Source organism: Vulpes vulpes, chromosome 1 (assembly GCF_048418805.1).
Source record: "Vulpes vulpes isolate BD-2025 chromosome 1, VulVul3, whole genome shotgun sequence".
In the NCBI taxonomy this organism is placed as follows: domain Eukaryota; kingdom Metazoa; phylum Chordata; class Mammalia; order Carnivora; family Canidae; genus Vulpes; species Vulpes vulpes.
Window position 1 is genome coordinate 8,256,642 of NC_132780.1, and position 20,103 is coordinate 8,276,744.

Genomic DNA, 20,103 nt, shown 5'->3' on the forward strand with positions numbered 1-20,103 from the left:
GTCCCACGTGGGGCTCCCTGACAGAAATATAGGCAGAGGGAGAAACAGACTTCTTGTAGGAGCCTGATGTGGGACTTGATCCTGGGACCCTGGGATCACAACTTGAGCTCAAAGCAGACCCTCAACCACTGAGCCACCCAGGTGCCCCACCAAGGAGGGATTCTGAGCAGAGGAGGGAGAGACTTAGGTCAGAGATTTGACTCAGGTGTTCACAGGCTCCCTGGGGCTTCTTGTGGGAAAGAGAATGGGGTAGAGGAATGGGAAAGGAAGCAGGGAGATGGTAAGGAGCCTACTGTGGTGATCCAAGTAGAGATAAGGCAAGAGTGGACAGAGCTAGAGTGGGGCGTGGCAGCAGGAGAAAATGGCTGGATTCTGTATATACTTTTTTTTTTTTTTTTATGATAGAGAGAGAGAGAGAGGCAGAGACATAGGCAGAGGGAGAAGCAGGCTCCATGCACCAGGAGCCCGATGTGGGATTCAATCCCGGGTCTCCAGGATCGCGCCCTGGGCCAAAGGCAGGCGCCAAACCGCTGCGCCACCCAGGGATCCCCTGTATATACTTTTTAAAAGATTTATTTATTTGGGAGAAAAAGAAAAAGCACACACAGTGGGGGAGGAGGCAGAGCAAGAGGGAGAGTCTTAAGCATACTCGGCTTAAGCAGGCTCCACATGGGGTTGGATCTCACGACTCTGAGATCATGACCTGAGCAGAAACCAAGAGTCCAGCACTTAACCAACTGCGCCACCCAGGCAGCCCCCATTTATATTTTTAAGATGGAACTAACAGAATTTCCTAAACTGGATGTGGGGTGTGAAGACAAAGAGGAGGCAAGGATTGACCTATTTGCCCCACAGCTGGAAGGATGGAGGTGCCATTAATTGAAATGGGGATGACTGTGGGGGCAATCAGGTTTAGGAAGATCAGAAGCTTAGGTTTGGATATTTAAATTTGAGAGGCCTGTTAATATGGCAACATCATGGGACACCTGGGTGGCTCAGAGGCTGAGCGTCTGCCTTTGGCTCAGGGAGGAATCTCGGGTCCTGGGATGGAGTCCGCTTCTCCCTCTGCCTATGTCTCTGCCTCTCTCTCTGTATCTCTCACGAATAAATAAATAAAATCTTCAAAAAAAATATGGCAACATCATTTATCTGTATTTGTTTATTTATTGTCACCCCCCCACCATGTGAGCCATTTGAGAACCAATCCTGCTTATCACGCTCAGCACTGTATTGCCAGCATCCAAGAGCAATTCCTGGCACACCACAGATGCTCAATAAATGTTTGATGAATGAATGAAGATTGACAAGTCCCCAAATTCTTTTACCTTCTAGGTCAGCCAGTATCAATTCCAATCTACCTAACTCTCATGTGCATTTTGTGAATCCTCCAGGTCTGGATTCAAATGTCCTCCTTTTCTGCAAAGCCTGCCCTGACTACTGTTTGACATTCCAGCTCATGCTTAATTTTTCTCTTTTTTTTTTTTTTTTTTTTTATGCTTAATTTTTCTCCATAACACTTACCACCCTGGCATACATACTTCCTACGACTCTGTTACCTTCCTTCACTAGAAGGTAGTTCCAAGCGGGCAGGAATTTTTGCCTATCTTGTTTAGTGCCAATGGGTAATAAAACATGATCTGGCACACAGTAGGCGTTTAATAAATACTTGCTGAGTTTGTGTTGCTGACCGGGAAGACACGTTCCAGGCCCGAGCAGGTTAAGGCTTGAAGGCGAGACCCCGCCTCATGAATCATTCATGACCTGGCCCCGCCCACACGCAGAGGACGCGCGCGCTCACGCGGGAGAGAGGACGCGGCGCGTACCTGAGCTGAAGGCGCGGCAGGGGAAGTGGGCTCTGCGCAGGCGCCGAACTCCCCGACGCGGGTCTCAGCGATTTCTGGTTAGGAGGTGCGCGCGCGCGCGAGAGGGCGGCGGCGGCGGCGCAGTGCGCAGGCGCGGCAGGCAGTGCGCAGGCGCTGCGGGAGGGCGGGCTGAAGCGGCCGAAGCGGCGGCGGCGGCGGCGGCGGCGGAGGAGGCTCGGGCAGAGGGGCGGGAGCTGAGGCGGGAGCGGACGGGCTGGTGGGCGAGCGAGAGGCGGCGGAATGGTGGACTACCACGCGGCGAACCAGTCGTACCAGTACGGCCCCAGCAGCGGGGGCAATGGCGCCGGCGGCGGGGGAAGCATGGGCGACTACATGGCCCAGGAAGACGACTGGGACCGGGACCTGCTGCTGGACCCGGCCTGGGAGAAGCAGCAGCGCAAGGTGCGCGGCCCGCGGGCCGGACGGGCCCAAGGGGGGGGCTTCGCAGGGAGGTTGGGGCGCTGGAAGGGGGTTGGAGGTCTCGAGAGGGAATTGGAGGGTCCGTGATGGGAATCGGGGGGTCAGGAGAAGGAATTGGCGGGACCGGGAAGGGATTTGTAGTCCTGAGAAGAAACTGTAGAACTTGAGCAAGGAATTGGGAGCCTGAAAAAAAATAATTGGCGGCCGAGTAGGGAATATGGAAGTCAAAAACAACGACAACAAAAAAAAACCCCAAAACCAAAAAACGAAATCAGCCCGATGGAGGAATTGGAGGGTCTGGGCGGGGAACTGGGGGAAACCGAGATGCTTGGAGGCTCTAAAATGGAATTGGGGTCTGAGGCGGGATGGAAGGGTCAGAGGATGGTTGGGGGTGCGGAGACGAACGGAGGAGTCTGGAATTTATGGGCCAGGATGGAATTGATGTTTGGGGGAGCCTGAGGAGGGGCTGAGAGGTGGAGGGGGTTATTTGGAGTGCAGAAAGCTCTGAAGAACCTTGGGGTTGGGGGAGTTCTAAAGGGGGTGGAGATTCTGGAAGTCTGAGGATGGAGTAGGGGGGTACTAAGAGAGGGATGTGGAGTCTGACGAGTAGTGGGGGCACCTGGGAGACTTGGAAAAGGAGAGGGGCAGAGGAAAGAAGTGGGTGTGAGACTGGGGTGTGGGGGGAGAGGGGGGGCAGGGGTGCAAATGAAAGAAGGTACGGAGTCGTAAGAAGTGTTTGAAGAGATTTATTTGGGGTGTCCTGTTCTGAGTGGGAGGCGGGAGGAGTAAGAGGAATTGATGGAGGGATGGAGAGGTGGAAGGGGGGATGCAGAGGGAACCTGGAGTGTTTTGAAGAGGGGATTCTGAAGAACTGATGGAAGGTTGAAAAGCTCAGCCAAGAGTTTGGAGGAGCCTAAGGAAAAGGTAGTGTGGAAAAGGTGAGCATCCTGGAAAGAAACAATGGGAGCGGCGGAATGGCGGGTAATGAGGGAGATTAGTTTAGGAAAATGAAAGTCTCATTAGGAAGGCAGTGTGTGATGGATGGACTGAGAAAGGAATTTGGGGGGGAGGGCTTCTAGAGGTACAGTCGCAGGACTACAGAGTGTGTTTGGGGGTGGGGGACAGGGAGAGGGTCAGGGAAGAATTGTGTCTTTGGTGGGGTGGGGGGTGAATGGACCCTGAAAGCAGGGTCTGTTCTCAGGTGGTATGTTGGGGTGTGGAAGCTGCTTAGCGGGGGAACCACAGCAGTGAAAAGGAGACCAAGAGGAGTGGGAGGCCCAGAGAAGGTGTGTGTGTGGGGGGGCTCTCCAGTGATAGAAGAGAGGGCTTGTGCGCAGAAAGAGCTAAAGAAAGGAGAGTGTTGAGTGGATGTGTGTGTTTGGAGAGGTGGTTTAAAGTGTGTGAAGAGAGTGGGAGGTACTCGAAGTTAGAAGCTTTTAGTACGTTCAGGAGATCTGAATTTTCTTCCCAGATTTGTCACTAATCAGCTTTGTGGTCCTGGGCAAGACCCTGCCTTTCTCTCTTAGTACAGGTCTGTCATCTGTAAAATGAGGGTTGGGGGTGTGGAAGCAGACCCTTCTGCGAGGCCTACAGAAGTGGATGTGTATGGTGTTGGGACTTAGGGAGGGCGGATTTGGTGGAACTTTTTCAGGAACATAGGGCAGACTCAAGGGGTTTGAGTGAGAGCAGGAGTGTGACTGGAAGCCTCTTAAGGGTATGAATTGGTACCCTGGGGGCCCAAGTGCAGAGAGCCCAGTGAGGAGGGGAAGGGTGAAAGGGGCAGCTGTTCCAGGGCGGCCTGGGGTGGGGCCTGGCATGACCTTGGGTAAATTCCCAAGCTCTGCTTGAATTTCCTCATCAGGAGTGGGGGAGTGGCAGGTTGGTGGTGGTGTTCTTCTCCTTATCTCCACCTATCTCAGGGTGGCCAGGTTGAGATGATCTGATGTGAAAATGCTTTTTGAGGGGAGAAGATCTAGCCTGTAGTCCCAACAAGAATTTGTTGCCTGAGGCCTTGCCAGGGTGGCAAAGGTTAAGGGTCGCCAAGACACTTGGAAAGTTGGGAGGGGAACAGGGGGCCATGGGGTTGTTGTTAAGTATTTTTGGGATCTGACTTCTCCAGCTCCAGGTGCTTGGGAGAATGAGGCTTTTTCGGTCAGGTGGTGGGAAGAGGGGGGGAAACCTTCCTTTTCCCTCCCTTCCTGTCTTCTATGCCTCCCCAGGTGACTCCTTTTGCTAGCTCATTTCCACTCCCTTCTGGCAGTTAGGGTGTGTGCTCCTTCGTGGTTAAGTCTCCCTTGCGCACAGGGTGAGGCCAGAGCACCATTCAGGCCCTGGGTGGGAGCGAGGACTCACCAGAACCCCAAGGCCCTGCCTGCTGTGTATTATTTTTCCCTCTTCCCTTCCTCAAGGACCAGGCAAGGTTGAGGGAAAGGGTGGCTCACAGTGTTCTCTAATACAAGCCGCTTTCAGTTCTCAATAAGGGTCAGATTCTAGCATGTCCTGCTTTATACCTACCGCAGCAAATATTTACACATAGCTGTTCTTTGGGGGAAAATATTGCTTCACCGCTGTGCACTTTCCTATTATGGAATAGGGATCCTTTATGAAATGGGGGAAGGAATGATGGAAAGGAACATGTACACAAATTTGTGCTGTTCTTTTCCTTCTAAGAAGAACTACCCCCCCAACCCCTCAAACAGTCTGGGCGAGTTTTTCTGCATTACAGTGTCGCTTAAGTGAATGACAGGTTGCCCTTCTTGCCTTGCTGAGCCATTGGCACAGGGAGAGTGAGTGGTAGTCCTGTGAGTATCTTGTGCACACTCACGTATCCTGAAAATCTGTTTCCAGGATCACTGCAGTCCCGTAAAGTGCTTGGAGTTGTATTCCAAGTTCCAGGAATTAGGCCAGGGTTGGTTTGTGTCAGGGTGTATGTAGCATCTGATGGTTCTCACTTTGACCTGAAGCCATTTGCTCTGACTTCTAGGGACCCTTGTAACCAACCTGCTAAGTAGGTTATAGAACAGTTCTGACGTGGAAGGCCCTGAGTGTCCTCCTGGGAGATAGGAGAAGGACTGGCCTGGGTTTTGAGTAAATGCTCCAGCAAGTACAGTTCTCTGCCACAGTTCCTTTTCCCAGCGTCTGAGAGGGTCCTGGGTAGCCTTGGTATTATTCCTTGCTCTCCTGGACAGGAGCTGTCTCTTCATAGCTCCTTCAGATGGATCCCCTCTCAACATAGCAAGAAGGATCGCCTCCTTCGCTAAGCTTGCTTGTTCCTTGAAACATCACTGTTTGCAGGGCCTCAGGTTAGATCCCTGACCTTTAGCTTGGGCTCTATCAAGGGTGAGTTAATTATTTGAAAGTTCTGATGGTTCATTTTTCTCCAGGTTTTTTTTTTTTTTTTTTAAGCCTGACAATAGGGGCCTCAAAGTAGCCATCTGTTATTTTGTTCCATTACTGTAATTGCTTTCCTCTTGGGTTCTGGCTAAGATTGACAGGTCCTTAGCGGCTTTCAGAATTAAATAATATACCTAAAAAAAATTAATAGTAATTTTTAAAAACCCCATCAAACTTAATTATCATCTAGAAGTAAGACTATAAATATGAGAGGGGGACAGCTATACTCAGGAGAGGGATAGAGAAAGCTACTCGGCTACTAGCACTATTCCCTCCCCAATCGCTGAAAACGTGTCTTAGAACATGGTTTTCTTTCCTGGTGACTGCCAAAGAGGTGAGGTCTGGGAGGGTGGCCTGGGAGTAACTGCACCCCTTGTAGCCATTCACACTTGTTCAGTTGAAAGTTGGTACCATGAAATGGGAGCGGTGCCTGTTGTTTCATCTAATCCTAGGCGGTCCTGGGCGGCAACCCAGAATTGCCCTCTGCGTTTTGAAACACCCTCCCTGGTTCCGGCTTCCAAGACCAACAAGGAGGCTAGTTAGCTAAGCTACCTGGCGGCAGGGAGCTGACTCATTCTTGGGTTGGAACTGGTGGTAGATGGTTTTATTTAAGGCAGCTGATTGCCTGGCCTCAAGTGGGCTTCATTGTGGCGAAAGTTTGGTGAGCACGTTGGAGGAAACAACCCAGGAAATGAAGGGTAGTGCTATAGTATCCTGGCGAATGCCCTTGCTGCCAGGGAGGTCAATTAAGACACAGGATGGCGCTCTCAAAAAGTCTTCTTTTTTTTTTTTTAACTTTTTAAAAAATTTTTATTTATTTATGATAGTCACAGAGAGAGAGAGAGAGAGAGAGAGAGAGAAGCAGAGACATAGGCAGAGGGAGAAGCAGGCTCTATGCACCGGGAGCCCGACGTGGGACTCGATCCCGGGTCTCCAGGATCGCACCCCAGGCCAAAGGCAGGCGCTAAACCGCTGCGCCACCCAGGGATCCCTCAAAAAGTCTTCTTAATCAGATTTCAGGACAACAGGGACAAGTGTGGATTCTAGTGTTAAGCCTCTGGGATGGAGACTTCTGTCATTTACTTATTTATTTAAACTCCCCCCCCCCTTTTTTTTTTTTTTTTAGAATTTTATTTATTCAGAGAAAGACACACACATAGGCGGAGGGAGAAGCAGGCTTTATGCAGGGGGACTCGAACCCAGGTCTCCAGGATCATACCCTGGGCCAAAGGCAGATGCTCAACCACTGAGCTACCCAGGCGTCCCGACTTTTGTCATTTAAATGTAGACTTCAGTTGCGGCACCTGGGTGGCTCTGTTAGTGAAGGGGCTGCCTTCAGCTCAGGTCATTATCCTGGGGTCCTGAGATGGAGCCCCTCCATGGGCTCCCTGCTCAGCGGGGAGCCTGCTCTTCCCTCTGCCTCTGCCCTTCCGCCTGCTCATGATCTGTCTCTCTCGAATGAATAAATAAATAAATAGATAAAATCTCTAAACGTAGACTGCAGTCCTGGTGGACTTTGGCCAGACAGCACTGTTTTTCAGAGTTACCCTGAGTGATTGTACAAGTTACCTGGCAGTGCTGTCTAGCAGATGACAGAAGAGAGAATGGAATAAAAAAAGAATTGATTTGAGAAGGCTGAAGGAATTTCTAAGACTGTTGAGGTGGACACCTTCAGCTTGTGCTGTATTGATTTGTAGTGTGCTAGGAATTGTACAAACCTTTGACCAGATCTTAAGGCTTCTTAAAACAAGGATTCCCTGCTGCTTCTGTTTTTTTGGGGGGAGGGGAGGAAAGGAGAAGGGCAAAAATAATTAGCGAACACCTGTTTGTCCCAGGATCACTTGCTCAGGTTTTCTGAATAGCCAAAATATCTACATGTTTCTCTCTTCCCTGGCATGGAGTATATTCTAGACCAGTGTCTTGCTCAGCTTTGTCCCTCTTTCCTTCGCTTAGTGATGTCCAAGGTCTCATCTCATCTCATCAGTCAGGTTCAGGTCCCTTCCCCCAGATTCCCTTCCACTGCCTTTATTTATGGATTTATTTTACAGAATAACAAAACACTCCTGTTACCTGGTTCAAATTCCTCTCCTCCCCTTTTCTTTTTTCATGGAAATGGAAGGCAAGCGACAGCAGGTTGGTCATTCAGTGACAGTGGTAATTGAAACACCTAAGAAAGGGAAAGGTAGGCAGACGGAAGTTTCTACTTGAGCGGATGCAAATTCTGTCATCCATGGAGGTTTGAAAGACGTCTTTATATCATGGGTGGTGTGAGAGCTCAAGACAGTATCCTTTAGGATGAGTTTAAAGTTTAAAACATCAAAGCACAGTTACAAGGAAACTTAGTTTTACAGTGTTGGCAGTCAAGGCGCCAGAATTTGTTATAAAGTGTCTGAAAGTGGCACACTAGCACTTGCTTTGTTTCAAGAAGGTTTATGAGTTACATTTTAGTCAGTATTCCAGGTATCAAGGAGTATGTAAGGGTCAGTGAATCAAAAGAAACAATCATATTAAATTCCGGACTCTGTAAAGAACGATCTTATTTGGGTGGGGGGGTGGGGTGGTAGGAGGAGAAGGATCTTGCATCTCCCAGAAAGTGAAATCTTTCAATGGGCAGGGGTGTCTTTACATCAGTGCTGGGAAAGTTTTATCCAAGTAGCAGTCTGCCTGGGATTATAAAAATCTCTGAGACATTCGCCTTGGTGTTGTGCCTTTTTTGGTTGTGGTGTTCTTTCACGTCCCTTCCCCCTCCCCCTTCCTTTGTAAACAATCGATGCATTAACTTGGAATGTCCAGGGAAAGTTTTGAAAAGCTGGTTGGTGTAACTTGGTTGCCTTCTCTTTAGTTGGAGCTGCAGTTACTCTGGGAGAAGCCAGTGGTCTTTTTCTTGGGCATAATTTATTGAAGAGTTATTGGAAAGCCAGTGGATTGAGTTTATTGGAGATTTGATATTTGCCACCTATTTCTATGCTGGCTCCTGCCTTCCTGGGATGAGCCCCCATCTCCCCAATAGTGAGGGCCCATCCTGAATTTCTGGAAAAGACAGTGGCTCCCCAGCCAGAGCAGCATTCCCCCTCATCCCTCAAAATCCTTGCTTCTGTGATTTATCTCCCTGTTTCCTAAACTTCAGCCATTTGTGACTTTTCCATGCCCATTTTACTTTTATATAATTAAGACTTTTTTTTAGAGTTAATTTGCCTTTCTTCAGTTTTAAAAGGAAAAGTTATATAAGTATGATAAATGAAAAAGTCAGCCTCCCTGGCCATAAATAGAAGGAAACTGGGAAAATAAACATGCTGAAAACAAAACTGATGTCGTTAAATTCCAGCTAGGTGTTATTCCTGCTGAAGGCTCTGGGCCTGAGCTCTGCTCCGTTTGTTAAAAAGAGAATTTGGCAAGTATTAGTGAAGTGCTAAAGACCCACAGTGCCAAGCAGAGACGTTCTCTTTGAAGTAATCAGAAGGTTTACAAGAGAATCAAAGGAATAACCTCACAGTGATTCGAGGATTAATGTAGGATATGAATAACCCTTAAAATCTCCCATATGTGCCTGCCACTTTTGGAAAAAACTATCTCATTTGACCCTGGAAAGATTCCATGAGAGTCAGAGCAGAGTGACTTACCCAGGAACACACTGCCTATCCTGCTTGCCCTATGTCCCACATATCACTCAAAATTGGATGACACTGGATATATCTTTGCTTTCTTTTTTCTTTTTTTAAATTAAAAAAAAAAGATTTTATTTATGTATTAGGGAGAGAGAGAGCTCACATGCACACAAGCAGGGGGAGCAGCAGGGAGAGGGAGAAGCAAACTCCCCACTGAGCAGGGAGCCCAATGCAGGGTTCAATCCCAGGACCGAAGGTAGATGCTTAACTGACTAAGCCACCCAGATGCCCTATCTTTGCTTTCAACTGTTAGGTTTTGTTTGTTTGTTTTTTAAGAAACCTGGGCCACGTTGTAAATATAAGAATATATGCTCTTTTTCTTTTTAAGACTCCAGTTTTCGTACACATACACTCTGGAAGTTTGGCTGCCCCCCATGAATACAGTGCTATGCTGTTTGGGTATTTGAATCTGAGATCCTGAGAGGAAAGCAGTGCCCTCCTGCCGAGTTAAGAAAGGCTTATTTAAATGTTTTTCTTCCAAATATCAGAGCAGAACAGATTCTTTGTTTTCCAGTGGAACCATCCACACAGGGCAAGAGTAGTTGAAAGTGGCAGTTACTACTCGCCCAGCACAATGAAGTCATCTTGGGAAATATCGTTGACGGTGTTGAAATGATTGAATGGGATGCTAGAACACCAGCAATACAATAGCATTTGTGTCTTCAGCTTCGGGCAGGAATAAAGAAGACATTGTGGTTTGTTTTATGCTTTTTAAAGTTTCCCCCCCAAAGGTGTGGGTCTGAGTGATGTCTGTCACTGGCTTTCTAGTGGGTTTTTCTTTTCATCTTCTCCCCCTCCCCGATGGCTGTTGACAGTGGGTGGAAGCCACATTCTAGGTGGATGGGAGGCAGTGCGGAAGGCAGGCAGTCGGCTTTGCTCCTTGTTCTCCATGTGTGAGAACAGTCTGGTTTTTTAATCTCCAAAACCCCTAAGATTAAGAGTTTTCATGTCGTACCTCCTGAACAATAATGACTGATTTAAAAATGTCTTAACCATCAGCCATCCAGGCTGGAGGCACAACAGGAAGTAGTATGAGTGCATTTTTTTTCTTTTTTAAATACGTATTTCATTTCGATGGCCAAGAAGGCCAATTTGCGAGTAGAAGAAATGTCACGGGTGGAAGCTTGAAGGTGATTCAACAGCCAGCCTTGCTGGGAGGTTGTTTGAGGGACTGTCACTCTAGAAGGCTTGGTGGGTCTTCAGCTTGTGTTATTGAAATGATAGGCCTTCTTTCACCAAGTGCCAAGGCAGTGCTGGAAGCCTCCTTCTGTCAGGGTCATTGTCCTAGTCCGTGTGTGTGTGTGTGTGTGTGTGTGTGTGTGTGTGTGTGTATAAAATAGTCAGCATATGAATGCCCTATGATCTGTCTACATCTGGGTGTGAGTAAAAGGTATTTACTTGATATCACCATGGGAACTGAGTCGCCTATTTATTGTTTTGGGGAGTGCCTCCACACCAGAGGCAGCACTAACGTTGGAATGTTGGGCTCTTGGGCAGAAATATGATGCCAACTGATTTCCTAGGAAAATATCCAGGGGCATGGTGGCCATGCTGGGTAGGTGGACGAGGAGCCTCTGTTGTGCAGGAATCACAGGAATCACACCGACCAGTCTGGTCCCTCTTATGGATGAGGGGTGAGGGTGTGTGTTTGTGCAGGAGAGAGAAAGAAGGAAAAGCTTACAGCATGAAAGCCCCTGTTGGCTTTGTGGCTGGGACGTGTGCTTTTTCTCTAGGCATTTAGAGTTGGAATTTCAGCTATGTGACTTCTTAATAGCAGGGCAGAATGTGCCTGCATCTTTTGCCTGCTTTCACAAACACTGACAAATTAAAAAGAACTCTAAAGTTTCCAGCAAATCCCAAGTGCGGTTCATTCCATGATAACATTAAAAAAAAAAAAAAATCCACATCCTTCCTACCCCAGCTCCGACAGTAAATAAACTTTTTTCTCCCTGTTGCTTCCCCCTCTTTCCTTTAAGGAATTGAATATCTTTACAGTAAACTCTGAGTCTGATGAAAATTTTAAACATTTTTTACAAAGTGCTTATTTGGCTCCTGCTACCGCCATAGATTGTGTTTGGAAGTGTCAGGTTGTCTTTGCTTTTGGTTTAAAAAAAAAAAAAAAAAAAATATATATATATATATATATATATATATATATTTATTTATTTATTTTTATTTTTTTAGTTTTATTGGTTAGTGGGCACCTGGGTGGCTCAGTGGTTGAGCATCTGCCTTTGGCCCAGGTTGTGATCCTGGGTCCTGGGATCGAGTGCCACATCAGGTACCCCGCAGGAAGCCTGCTTCTCCCTCTGCCTATGTCTCTGCCTCTCTCTGTGTCTCTCTCATGAATAAGTAAAATCTTAAAAAAATAATTTTATTGGTCTGTATGATCTAGTTCTGGCTTATGATATAAAATCAGCATCAAAATTCAAAATGTCTGGAAGCAGCTGGTTTTCCAGGCTGGTTCAAGGGGCAGTCTGATTGATGAATCAACCCTTCTTACAGGCGGGGTCTGCTAACCAGTCCTGGAAGGTATCCAGACAGTAAACATCACCAGGATTGTGAGGCTTCTTTTCTTTTCTTTTCTTTTCTTTTCTTTTCTTTTCTTTTCTTTTCTTTTCTTTTCTTTTTCCTTTTCTTTTTCCTTTTCTTTTCTCTTTTTTGGGGGAGGGGTGGATGTGGGGAGTCATTTGAGCTATGCTGCCAAGCCTGGTAGGATTTGGCTTTCTGTAAAATAGAAAGGTCTGTATCAAGATGTCTTTTTCAAAGATGTCAGGCCTGTAGTCATCCAGAGCTGTGTCTGCTGGGTACAGTAAGAGGAAATACCTAGACGGGTTTGGGGGGCCTTCTTGACCATTTTGGAAACTTTTTGTAATTTTCTTTAACTCACACAAAGACGATCCGCGGAAAAGAATTTGATCCATTGAGAGCTGCAATCCATTTTAGGGATGGTGGGTTAAGGGATCCTGGCCCAAAGCTGCATCAAGGAGTGGCACTCAGCTCTTACCTGCTGCCCAGAAACAGCTTAGAGATTCAGAGGGAACAAGCTTTGATCTTAAAAACAGAAGACTCAAAGTGCATTCAGTTCTCTTTGCAGCTACCTTAGACTTGGGAAAGTTCTGGACCTCTTTAATAAGCAACCACAAAGCAATTCTTGCCAAATACGGCCTGCTCCAGGGCCACAGGGTTAGCTTAGGAGACAACTTTCTTGCCTAAAAATAAGTGCATGTTCCTATCAAACATTCCAAGCATTGTTTAAACATGAGACTTCTGAGTAGCAGTTCAGGCTTTGTGGGTTCAGTTATGTCAGAATGTGGGCAATTTGGGGAGCTCGCTCCCCATTTTGGGATTGGCCAGTAGTCACCCAGGAACTCAGATGACCAAATGCAAACCATCTTCCATCTCATTTCTGTATGTTCTTGGTCTATTTATAGGCTGGTGGGGAAGACAGAGAGCAAGCATGTAAATAAAACAAGGCAATTTCAGATAGGATTGTGTGTTGTAGTGTGAATTAAATACTAATTAATAATCGCTAGTGTGTTACCCTGTGCTCAACTCTATTCTGAGTGCTTTACCTGGACTCACTTGTGTAATCCTGTGAGGTAGGTGGTATTACCTTTACAGGACAGGTGTAAAAATGGAGCCATGAAAGTTTAAGTCACTTGTCTGGACAACAGTGCCAGGGCTTGAACCTCGAAGGTCTGGCCTTCAAGCCTGTGCTCTCATATCTACAAACACTAATCTAGTGATTGGGAATGGCTTGGGGGGGAGGTGGGTGAGGGGAGTAGGGTGCAGTGCAGGTACTTTAGATCAAGAGGAAGATTTCTTTCTTTCTTTGATTTTTTTTTTTTTTTAAGATCTTATTTATTCATGAGAGACACAGAGAGAGAGAGAGGCTGAGGGAGAAGCAGGTTCCACACAGGAAGCCCGATGTGGGACTCCGGGATCACATCCTGAGCTGAAGGCAGATGCCCAACCATTGAGCCTCCCAGGCGTCCCTCTTTCTTTCTGTTTTATTTACTTATTTGAGAGGAGAGGAAGAACAGAGAGAAAGAGAGAGCTCTCTACCTTGCTGAGTAGAGAGCCCAATGCAGGGCTCAATCCCAGGACCCTGAGATCATGACCTGAGCCACCCAGGTACCTCCAAGAGGAAGATCCTGGAAGACAGAACATATTGGCTGTTCCCTAAGGGATGGGAAAGAGGGAGCCAAGAGAACACTACAGGGAGGCTCTTTCAAGCAGGGGGGAAGAAAGTGTGGAGGCCATGAGGAGGAGAAAGAAGGCCAGAGTGGCCAGAGCAGGGCATGTACAAAGGATGGTCCCAGCCAGATCTCTTAGAGCTTTTTTGTTGGAAATGGTGATGAGGCCTAGAATCTGCAGATTCAGTGCCTCTTGGACTCCCATTAGGCCAGGAATCTCCTACTTCCAGAACTCTGGCCCTGTAACCCTTTCCTCTCAGAGTCTCTGGACTGGCCAAACCAGAACTGACTTCTAAAGTGGGAACCCTGGGACGATGGAGCATTAAACTGAACAAAAGCTTCAATTATCCCTCTGCTTATTGCTGCAGTAGACACCTGTGTTTGATTAAAGCACTGGTAACTTTTGAATCTGGAGTTTTACAGCACTGCGGGCTCATGTGGCTTTGTAGTGTCTCTCTTACAGAACTCAACTCTTACCCTCTGAACAAATTCCAGTCCCCTTCAGTCCCATCAAGAGGCTGCTTGATTTATAAAGCATCTTTGGTAAAATGTGGTTCCCTCTTTGAAGTGGGAAGCCAGGAAGCCTGATTTTTTTAACTGGCTCTTTTCCTAGGACCTCCCTTTCTCTGTAAATCCGTCTTCCATTTACTCAATATTTCCCCCTTGTTTCTCTTGGTCAGGTTGAGTTATAGCTAGCATGGTTCTAATTCAGAGAGACATACATGCAGGCTGATTGAGGCGTTCAGCCTTCCATACCCCACTGGAAGCCAATCCAGTGACATTGGATTTCATTTGGCCCATGGCTCCCCATCTGAAGGCACACCTTGTCAGACTAGTTATGTGGCTTTTACTCAGGGAGGAACAGCAACAGCTCTGGGCTATCCATAGACACTCCTGACTGTATACACAGCACTCAGCAAGAAGCTAAGTTCACAGATCATAAGGTGTCCATCGTGAATGTGGGCTGGAATTCTCTCGCCCTGCCCTTAATGCAGCTCGGCTGCAGAAATCATCCCTGTTGACAATATAAAGGAGTGAATGAGTATGAAGGTGTCCTGTGGTAGCATGGCCAGCCCAGCTGCTTCAGCTGGAAAGAAGATGGTGAGGTTTCCATTCTCCTGGCAGCATACCCATGTGAACTTGTTAAATCTTTTAAGTAGCTGTATAGGAGGAGAGATAAGTGTGTGTTTATCTTTATCCTCTTAAATACAAACATAAAACCTCCCCTTTATAAAACCAGTTCAGAGTGGGAAGAAAGTGTATGGAAAATGGAAAACGTGGCCGATTATATTGAGTCCTACTCCACGTTTGGGATACAGCTGTAAGTTTCCACGGTGGGTGGCTTATTATGCATTTATGCTGAGCTGAACCTGCTCCAGGCTGTTCCTGCAGATAGAAAAGGCTTTCTTGGGGTGAGACGGGGGAGGGGTGTGGGGTGTGTGTGGGGGAAGCTGTCTCTTTCCATTGCACTGTAAAGACTTGGAGGAAGGTCTTTTGAGAGACTTCAGCAGCTGTCACTTGGGTAGCAGAATTGGGGGCTGCTGACCAAAGTGTGTCTGCATTTTATAGCCAGCCAGCATGTTGTGTAACATGAGTTGGGGCTTCATGAGCCCTGGAGTCCAGCACTCAGGTAGAAACATGACCGCCAGGGCCAGACAACAACCCTCACTGGGCCCCTCTGCAGAGCAGAGCTCTGCGCCGAGCCTTTGGGGGTATGAAAGAAACCGGAGACCCAACCCACTCTCAAGGAGCTCACGGTGTAATTGGGGAGAAAGCAAAGCCACATGAGACGTCAGGAGGACACTAAGCGGCACACCGAAAGGCCTACAGCACTCTAGCTGTGTCCTGGGAGAGGAAAGGGGTGAATAAGGGCAGGTGGGGTCAGTCATGGAAACTTTCATAAAGGAGGTGAGTGTGCAGGAGGGGTGGGCCTTTGCCCCAGTGGTGTGCAGGTTTCTGGGAGAAGTGTTAGGGGGTCTCTCGTGTGCAATTGAACAGTATTCCTGAGATGTCTCTTTCGAGCAGTCCTGCCTGTTCCTTCCCCTGATGAGCACTGTCTTGTGGGGAGTTTCACATTTGAGGTACCATGTCTGGTATATCTTAACTATACCTTGGAAGCTCTGAGTAACCAGACCCCAGGGTCTGAATCCATAGCCATTGGCAGGTCCTGTCACTTTCAGAACTATTGTAGGCAGGCTGGACCCCTCCCTATGTGGGAGTCTGCCCTGAGTACTCTTTAAGAGTGCTTTCAGCTTGCTGGTGGTCCCTTCAGAATAAGCGCAGGCTTTAGGAAAAGGAACAGAGAGACTTGGTTCTTAGATCTAAGAGTCTCTCCAAGCCTTGTGCCTTACAGCCTCTCCGGGTGTGTGCTGCTGCATAGTCCAGATGACCACTCCAAGCTGGAAGAGGCAGTTCTGTATTGAGATTGCACAAATGAATGGGGTTGACTCCTGACAGCCTGGTTGGCTTGGTGTGCCACAGTTAACATGCCATCCCTAGAATGAGGGTAGCCTGGAAGTGTTCTTCCTTGAAAGTTTATTCTTGCCTGCCAAGCTCGGCTTACAGGTGCTATTCTTTAAATAAATGCCTTAGAGCTGGCTTGTGGAACTTAAGAGTTCCCATCCCCGGAAATACTCCAGTGTGTTTTAAAAAAAAAAAAAATTCATTCAGGTGCTCACGGCCAAATGTGTGACTCAGATAGTACAGTGCCCTTGATATGCTTTTCCAAAATTGACATACTTGAGTTGCACTCTGGCCCCGCTGCAAGATAAGGTTCGGGTAGCTGGCCCATGCTTCTTTCTTTGTGTGGTTTCAGGTTGGGTTTTTCTCCCTTTAGATGATGCTTGAGACCTGTGACATAGATCAACTCATGAAAGTAAAGTAGCGACTGCAATCACCCAGCAGAAGCTGGCTTGCTTGCTTGCTTCCTTCCTTCCTTCCTTTATTTATTTATTTATTTATTTATTTATTTATTTATTTATTTATAAGATTTATTTATTTATTCATATGAGAGAGAGAGAGACAGGAGGAGGGAAAAGTAGGCTCCATGCCGGAAGCCTGACGTGGGACTCGATCCCGGGACTCCAGGATCACGCCCTAGGCCAAAGGCAGGCACCAAACCCCTGAGCCACCCAGAGATCCCCCCCCCCTTTTTTTTGGCTTCCATCTTTTAGACTGCTGGGGGAGGGGGACCAGTAGGTTTGCTGTGGAAAGATTGGTGGCGGTGGTGAAGGTGGAAAGTATTACCTGGAGCGAGCCAGACTTTGTATCTTGGGCACCAGAGCACTGCTTGTGCTGTTAGGGAGAAAGTGCTGCAGACTATTAGCATTAGCCGGTTTCCTTTCCTAGCTTGTTACGGCTTTGAGGCAGACTCTGCCTCATAATCGTTAAGAGATGCTTTCTCCCCCACTTCTGAAAGGCTGTGATGTTAGGGAGGTGGGCTTTCTTGGTGGAGAGAACCTGGGGTTCATTGGTTGTAGTGGGAGAATGCTTGCTCTACCCGTGTTTTGGGAGAGCTTTCTCAGGGAGAAGTTGCAGAATATACAGGGTCACAAAGTTTCTTGCACAATCCCAGGCTCTGAGAAGAGATGCCTGCTCAGCTAGTGGGTTAACCGATAGCACCCAGCCTACCCACCAGACCAGAGAAGGCGGCTCAGATGTCACTGGGATTCAGGCTGTCTCTTGGTCCAAGCAGCTGCAAGCCTGGAGGGGGTGTTGAGAGTGCTGAAGCTCCTGTGGGAGGTGTTCCTGCACTGCCATCTCCAGGCTTGGTTCTGGCGACAGAACCGGGAGGTGGTGGAAGGTGTGTGGTGGGAAGAGGGTCAGAGCACAGCCTTTAGAGGGAGACAGACCTAGCTTCTGCACACATTCCTTCCACCCACTGGCTGTGTGACCCTGGGCAAGTGATAGGGGTTAAGCCTTAGTGTCCTCCTTTGGAAGGGGTCATCATCCTACCTCACAAGATGATTCCAGGATTCAGTGAGATAGTGTATATATAAAGCATCTGGCACAGTGCCTGGCACGCTTCTCAGAATTATTTCAGCGGCTCACCAGCCTGCATCCAGGTGGGCTCAGCTGCTTATGTCTTCTCTCTCTCTCTCTCTCTCTCTCTCTCTTAAAGATTTTATTTATTTATTTGACAGAGTGTGCACAAGCACAAGTAGGGAGCGGCAGGAAGAAAAAGAGGGGGAAGGAGACCCCTCACTGAGCTGGGAGCCCCAATGTAGGCTCCATCCCAGAACTCTGGGATCATGACCTGAGCCAAAGGCAGATGCTTTACCAACTGAGCCACCCAAGCACCCCGCATCTTCTCTTTAAAGGAATTGAAGGGATCCCTGGGTGGCGCAGCGGTTTGGCGCCTGCCCTTGGCCCAGGGCGCGATCCTGGGGACCTGGGATCGAATCCCACGTCAGGCTCCCGGTGCATGGAGCCTGCTTCTCCCTCTGCCTATGTCTCTGCCTCTCTCTCTCACTGTGTGCCAATCATTAAATAAATAAATAAATAAATAAATAAATAAATAAATAAATAAATAAAGGAATTGAAGAGGTCTGCTGAATTGTGCAGCTCAGTGAAAACCCAGAACATGTACCCACTTTCTTCAAGTCTTCTCTTAGGGAGCTCTGAACTCTGAAACCTAGCCAGCACCTTCAAAGACCAATTCTCTGTCAAGTATCTGGGCCTCATTACCTAGGGAGGTAGCTTATTTCAGAGTTGCAAATCCTGAACAGTTTCATGTCTGGATGAGCCATAGGTAGTGCTGGCAAGGCTTTTTCATGAGTAAGACAGCTTATTATTAAGTTTGGGATCAGCCCAGGGGCTCTTTCCCTAGATCCCCTTCTTGCCCTATCCTCTTTCCTCTAAAGAAAAAAAAATCTTTATCCACTCAAGTTAGAAACAACCCACAGCCTCAGGTCATGCTGCTATCCCTCAACTGGTAATGATGTAGAAAGAGGAAGAGCTTCTCACTGATAACCCCAAAAATAACTTGCAGAAATGCTATCACAGGGTGTAGAGGTGTTCCAGTCATTGACCTGGAACATGGGACCTTCTAGAGTGCTTCACAGAGCCATGCTTCTTCCAGGGTTCCTTCCCCAGTGCTTCTCACTGCCTGCTCTTCCATCCTCTGTACTGCCTTCCTCCGGGGGAGCCCCCCCTTCCGGAGGTCACTTCCTGATGCCATTCCTCAACTTAGCCCCTATCCCCCCCAAAAGCAATCAAATCCATAACCTAATAAGGCAAAAGAATGAGGAGAATGTCCGCCTCCCAGCCTCTCCCCTAACAGGGCGCAGGCCCGCAGCAAATTTGGAAATTGGAAAATGTTACAATGGAGGGACAACTGACGATTGGGGGAGTAGTGGGGGTGCAGGCAGACCCTGCTGGAGGGCCACCCGGTTTGCGCTTTCCAAATCTGGCCCACACATCCCTCTTGCACAGAGAAGTGTATGGAAAGGAACTGCCTGAGTCAGCCGTACCTCCTTTTGGGATTCACGGGCCAGGAGAACCTGAAGCATACATAGGAAGAGTCCTCGGTGGGAGCCCCCTTGGAGGGGCACTCCTCCGTCACTCCTGGGACTCACAAATCGAAACACGTTCTCCAAGATGAGCAGTTTTCTTCCCCTTGACTGTGCCAGGGTTGAATTAGCCCGGGCGTTAATTAAAACTTGTCGGCACTTAGAGTAGGGCCCCCCAGAAACCTGTCACCCCTCCTACATCATTATCCCAGGCGAATCAACCCTCTCTGACGCAGTTTCCATTCTCCACTCAGAAGGAGGAACAGCCTCTCTCCGCCTGGGAGCCCAGGTGGAGGGGGGCTGACTGGGCCAGACCTACTTTGTTTTGGAAGGTCAAGCTTAGTAATTAACCTGAACGCTTCTGGGAGGGGGTGAAGGAGAAGGAACCAGCGCTAAAGATGTGCCAGGTCTTTCAAATTGCTAATTATCAGCAGGCATGAGGTCATCCGTAAATATATCTAATTCTTTAGCTGTAATTAAGGTGCTCATTAAAAGTGCAGGGAAGTTTTGGTTTTTTTTTTAAAGGAAAAAACACAAAAAGCCTTTGTTTCAACTTGACAGGATGGTTCAAAACAGGCGGAGGACTCAAGGCACAGGACTAGTTTCCTGCCTTAAGAACCTTTACAGGAAATCCACTGCAAACAATATTGGTGACCCTGCCAAAGAGGCAAACCTGGGGTGATGTCATTGTTCGGAGCTGTCATTGCGAGCCTGGCTTTGGGGGAGGAGGGTTGGTGGGATTAAAAAAGGAGTTTGTGAATGTGTGTGTGTTTAGCTGTCCTCAGAAGAGGCAAATCAATTGAAAAGCAGGGCGGGGAGGGAAATCATAAGTGGGGGGGGGTCTTTGAAATATTCTTAGCTGGGTTCAACTTCTCCAAGTTTAAAAAATTCTCTCTTGCTATTTTTGCTCCTCAAAATGCTGCTGCCTTTTTAAGAGACAGCCTTTTCTGAGCCATTCCGCATTTAGTGCTTTTCTCTATAGTGGGATTTGTGGCCCACAAGGCAGGGTGCTAAGTTCAGCACTAGGTGAACGCTGCCACTCCTCTAAGAACGA

General features: G+C 47.9%; 1 protein-coding gene across 7 annotated transcripts in view; it reads left to right on the top strand.

Annotated features, from left to right (window-relative positions):
- Positions 1-1,967: 1,967 nt before the first annotated feature.
- The window catches only part of ACTN4 (actinin alpha 4), a 72,991-nt gene continuing 54,855 nt past the window's right edge, over positions 1,968-20,103 (top strand). For 4 of the 7 annotated variants that reach the window (XM_026010106.2, XM_026010109.2, XM_026010107.2 and 1 more), the window contains exon 1: positions 1,981-2,264. In XM_026010106.2, coding sequence (XP_025865891.1) covers positions 2,103-2,264 — 162 coding nt within the window. In that variant the 5' untranslated portion in view covers positions 1,981-2,102. Of the gene's footprint in view, positions 2,265-20,103 lie in introns of all 7 variants that reach the window. The other 3 variants (XM_026010110.2, XM_026010108.2, XM_072751906.1) reach the window with 3 other exon arrangements.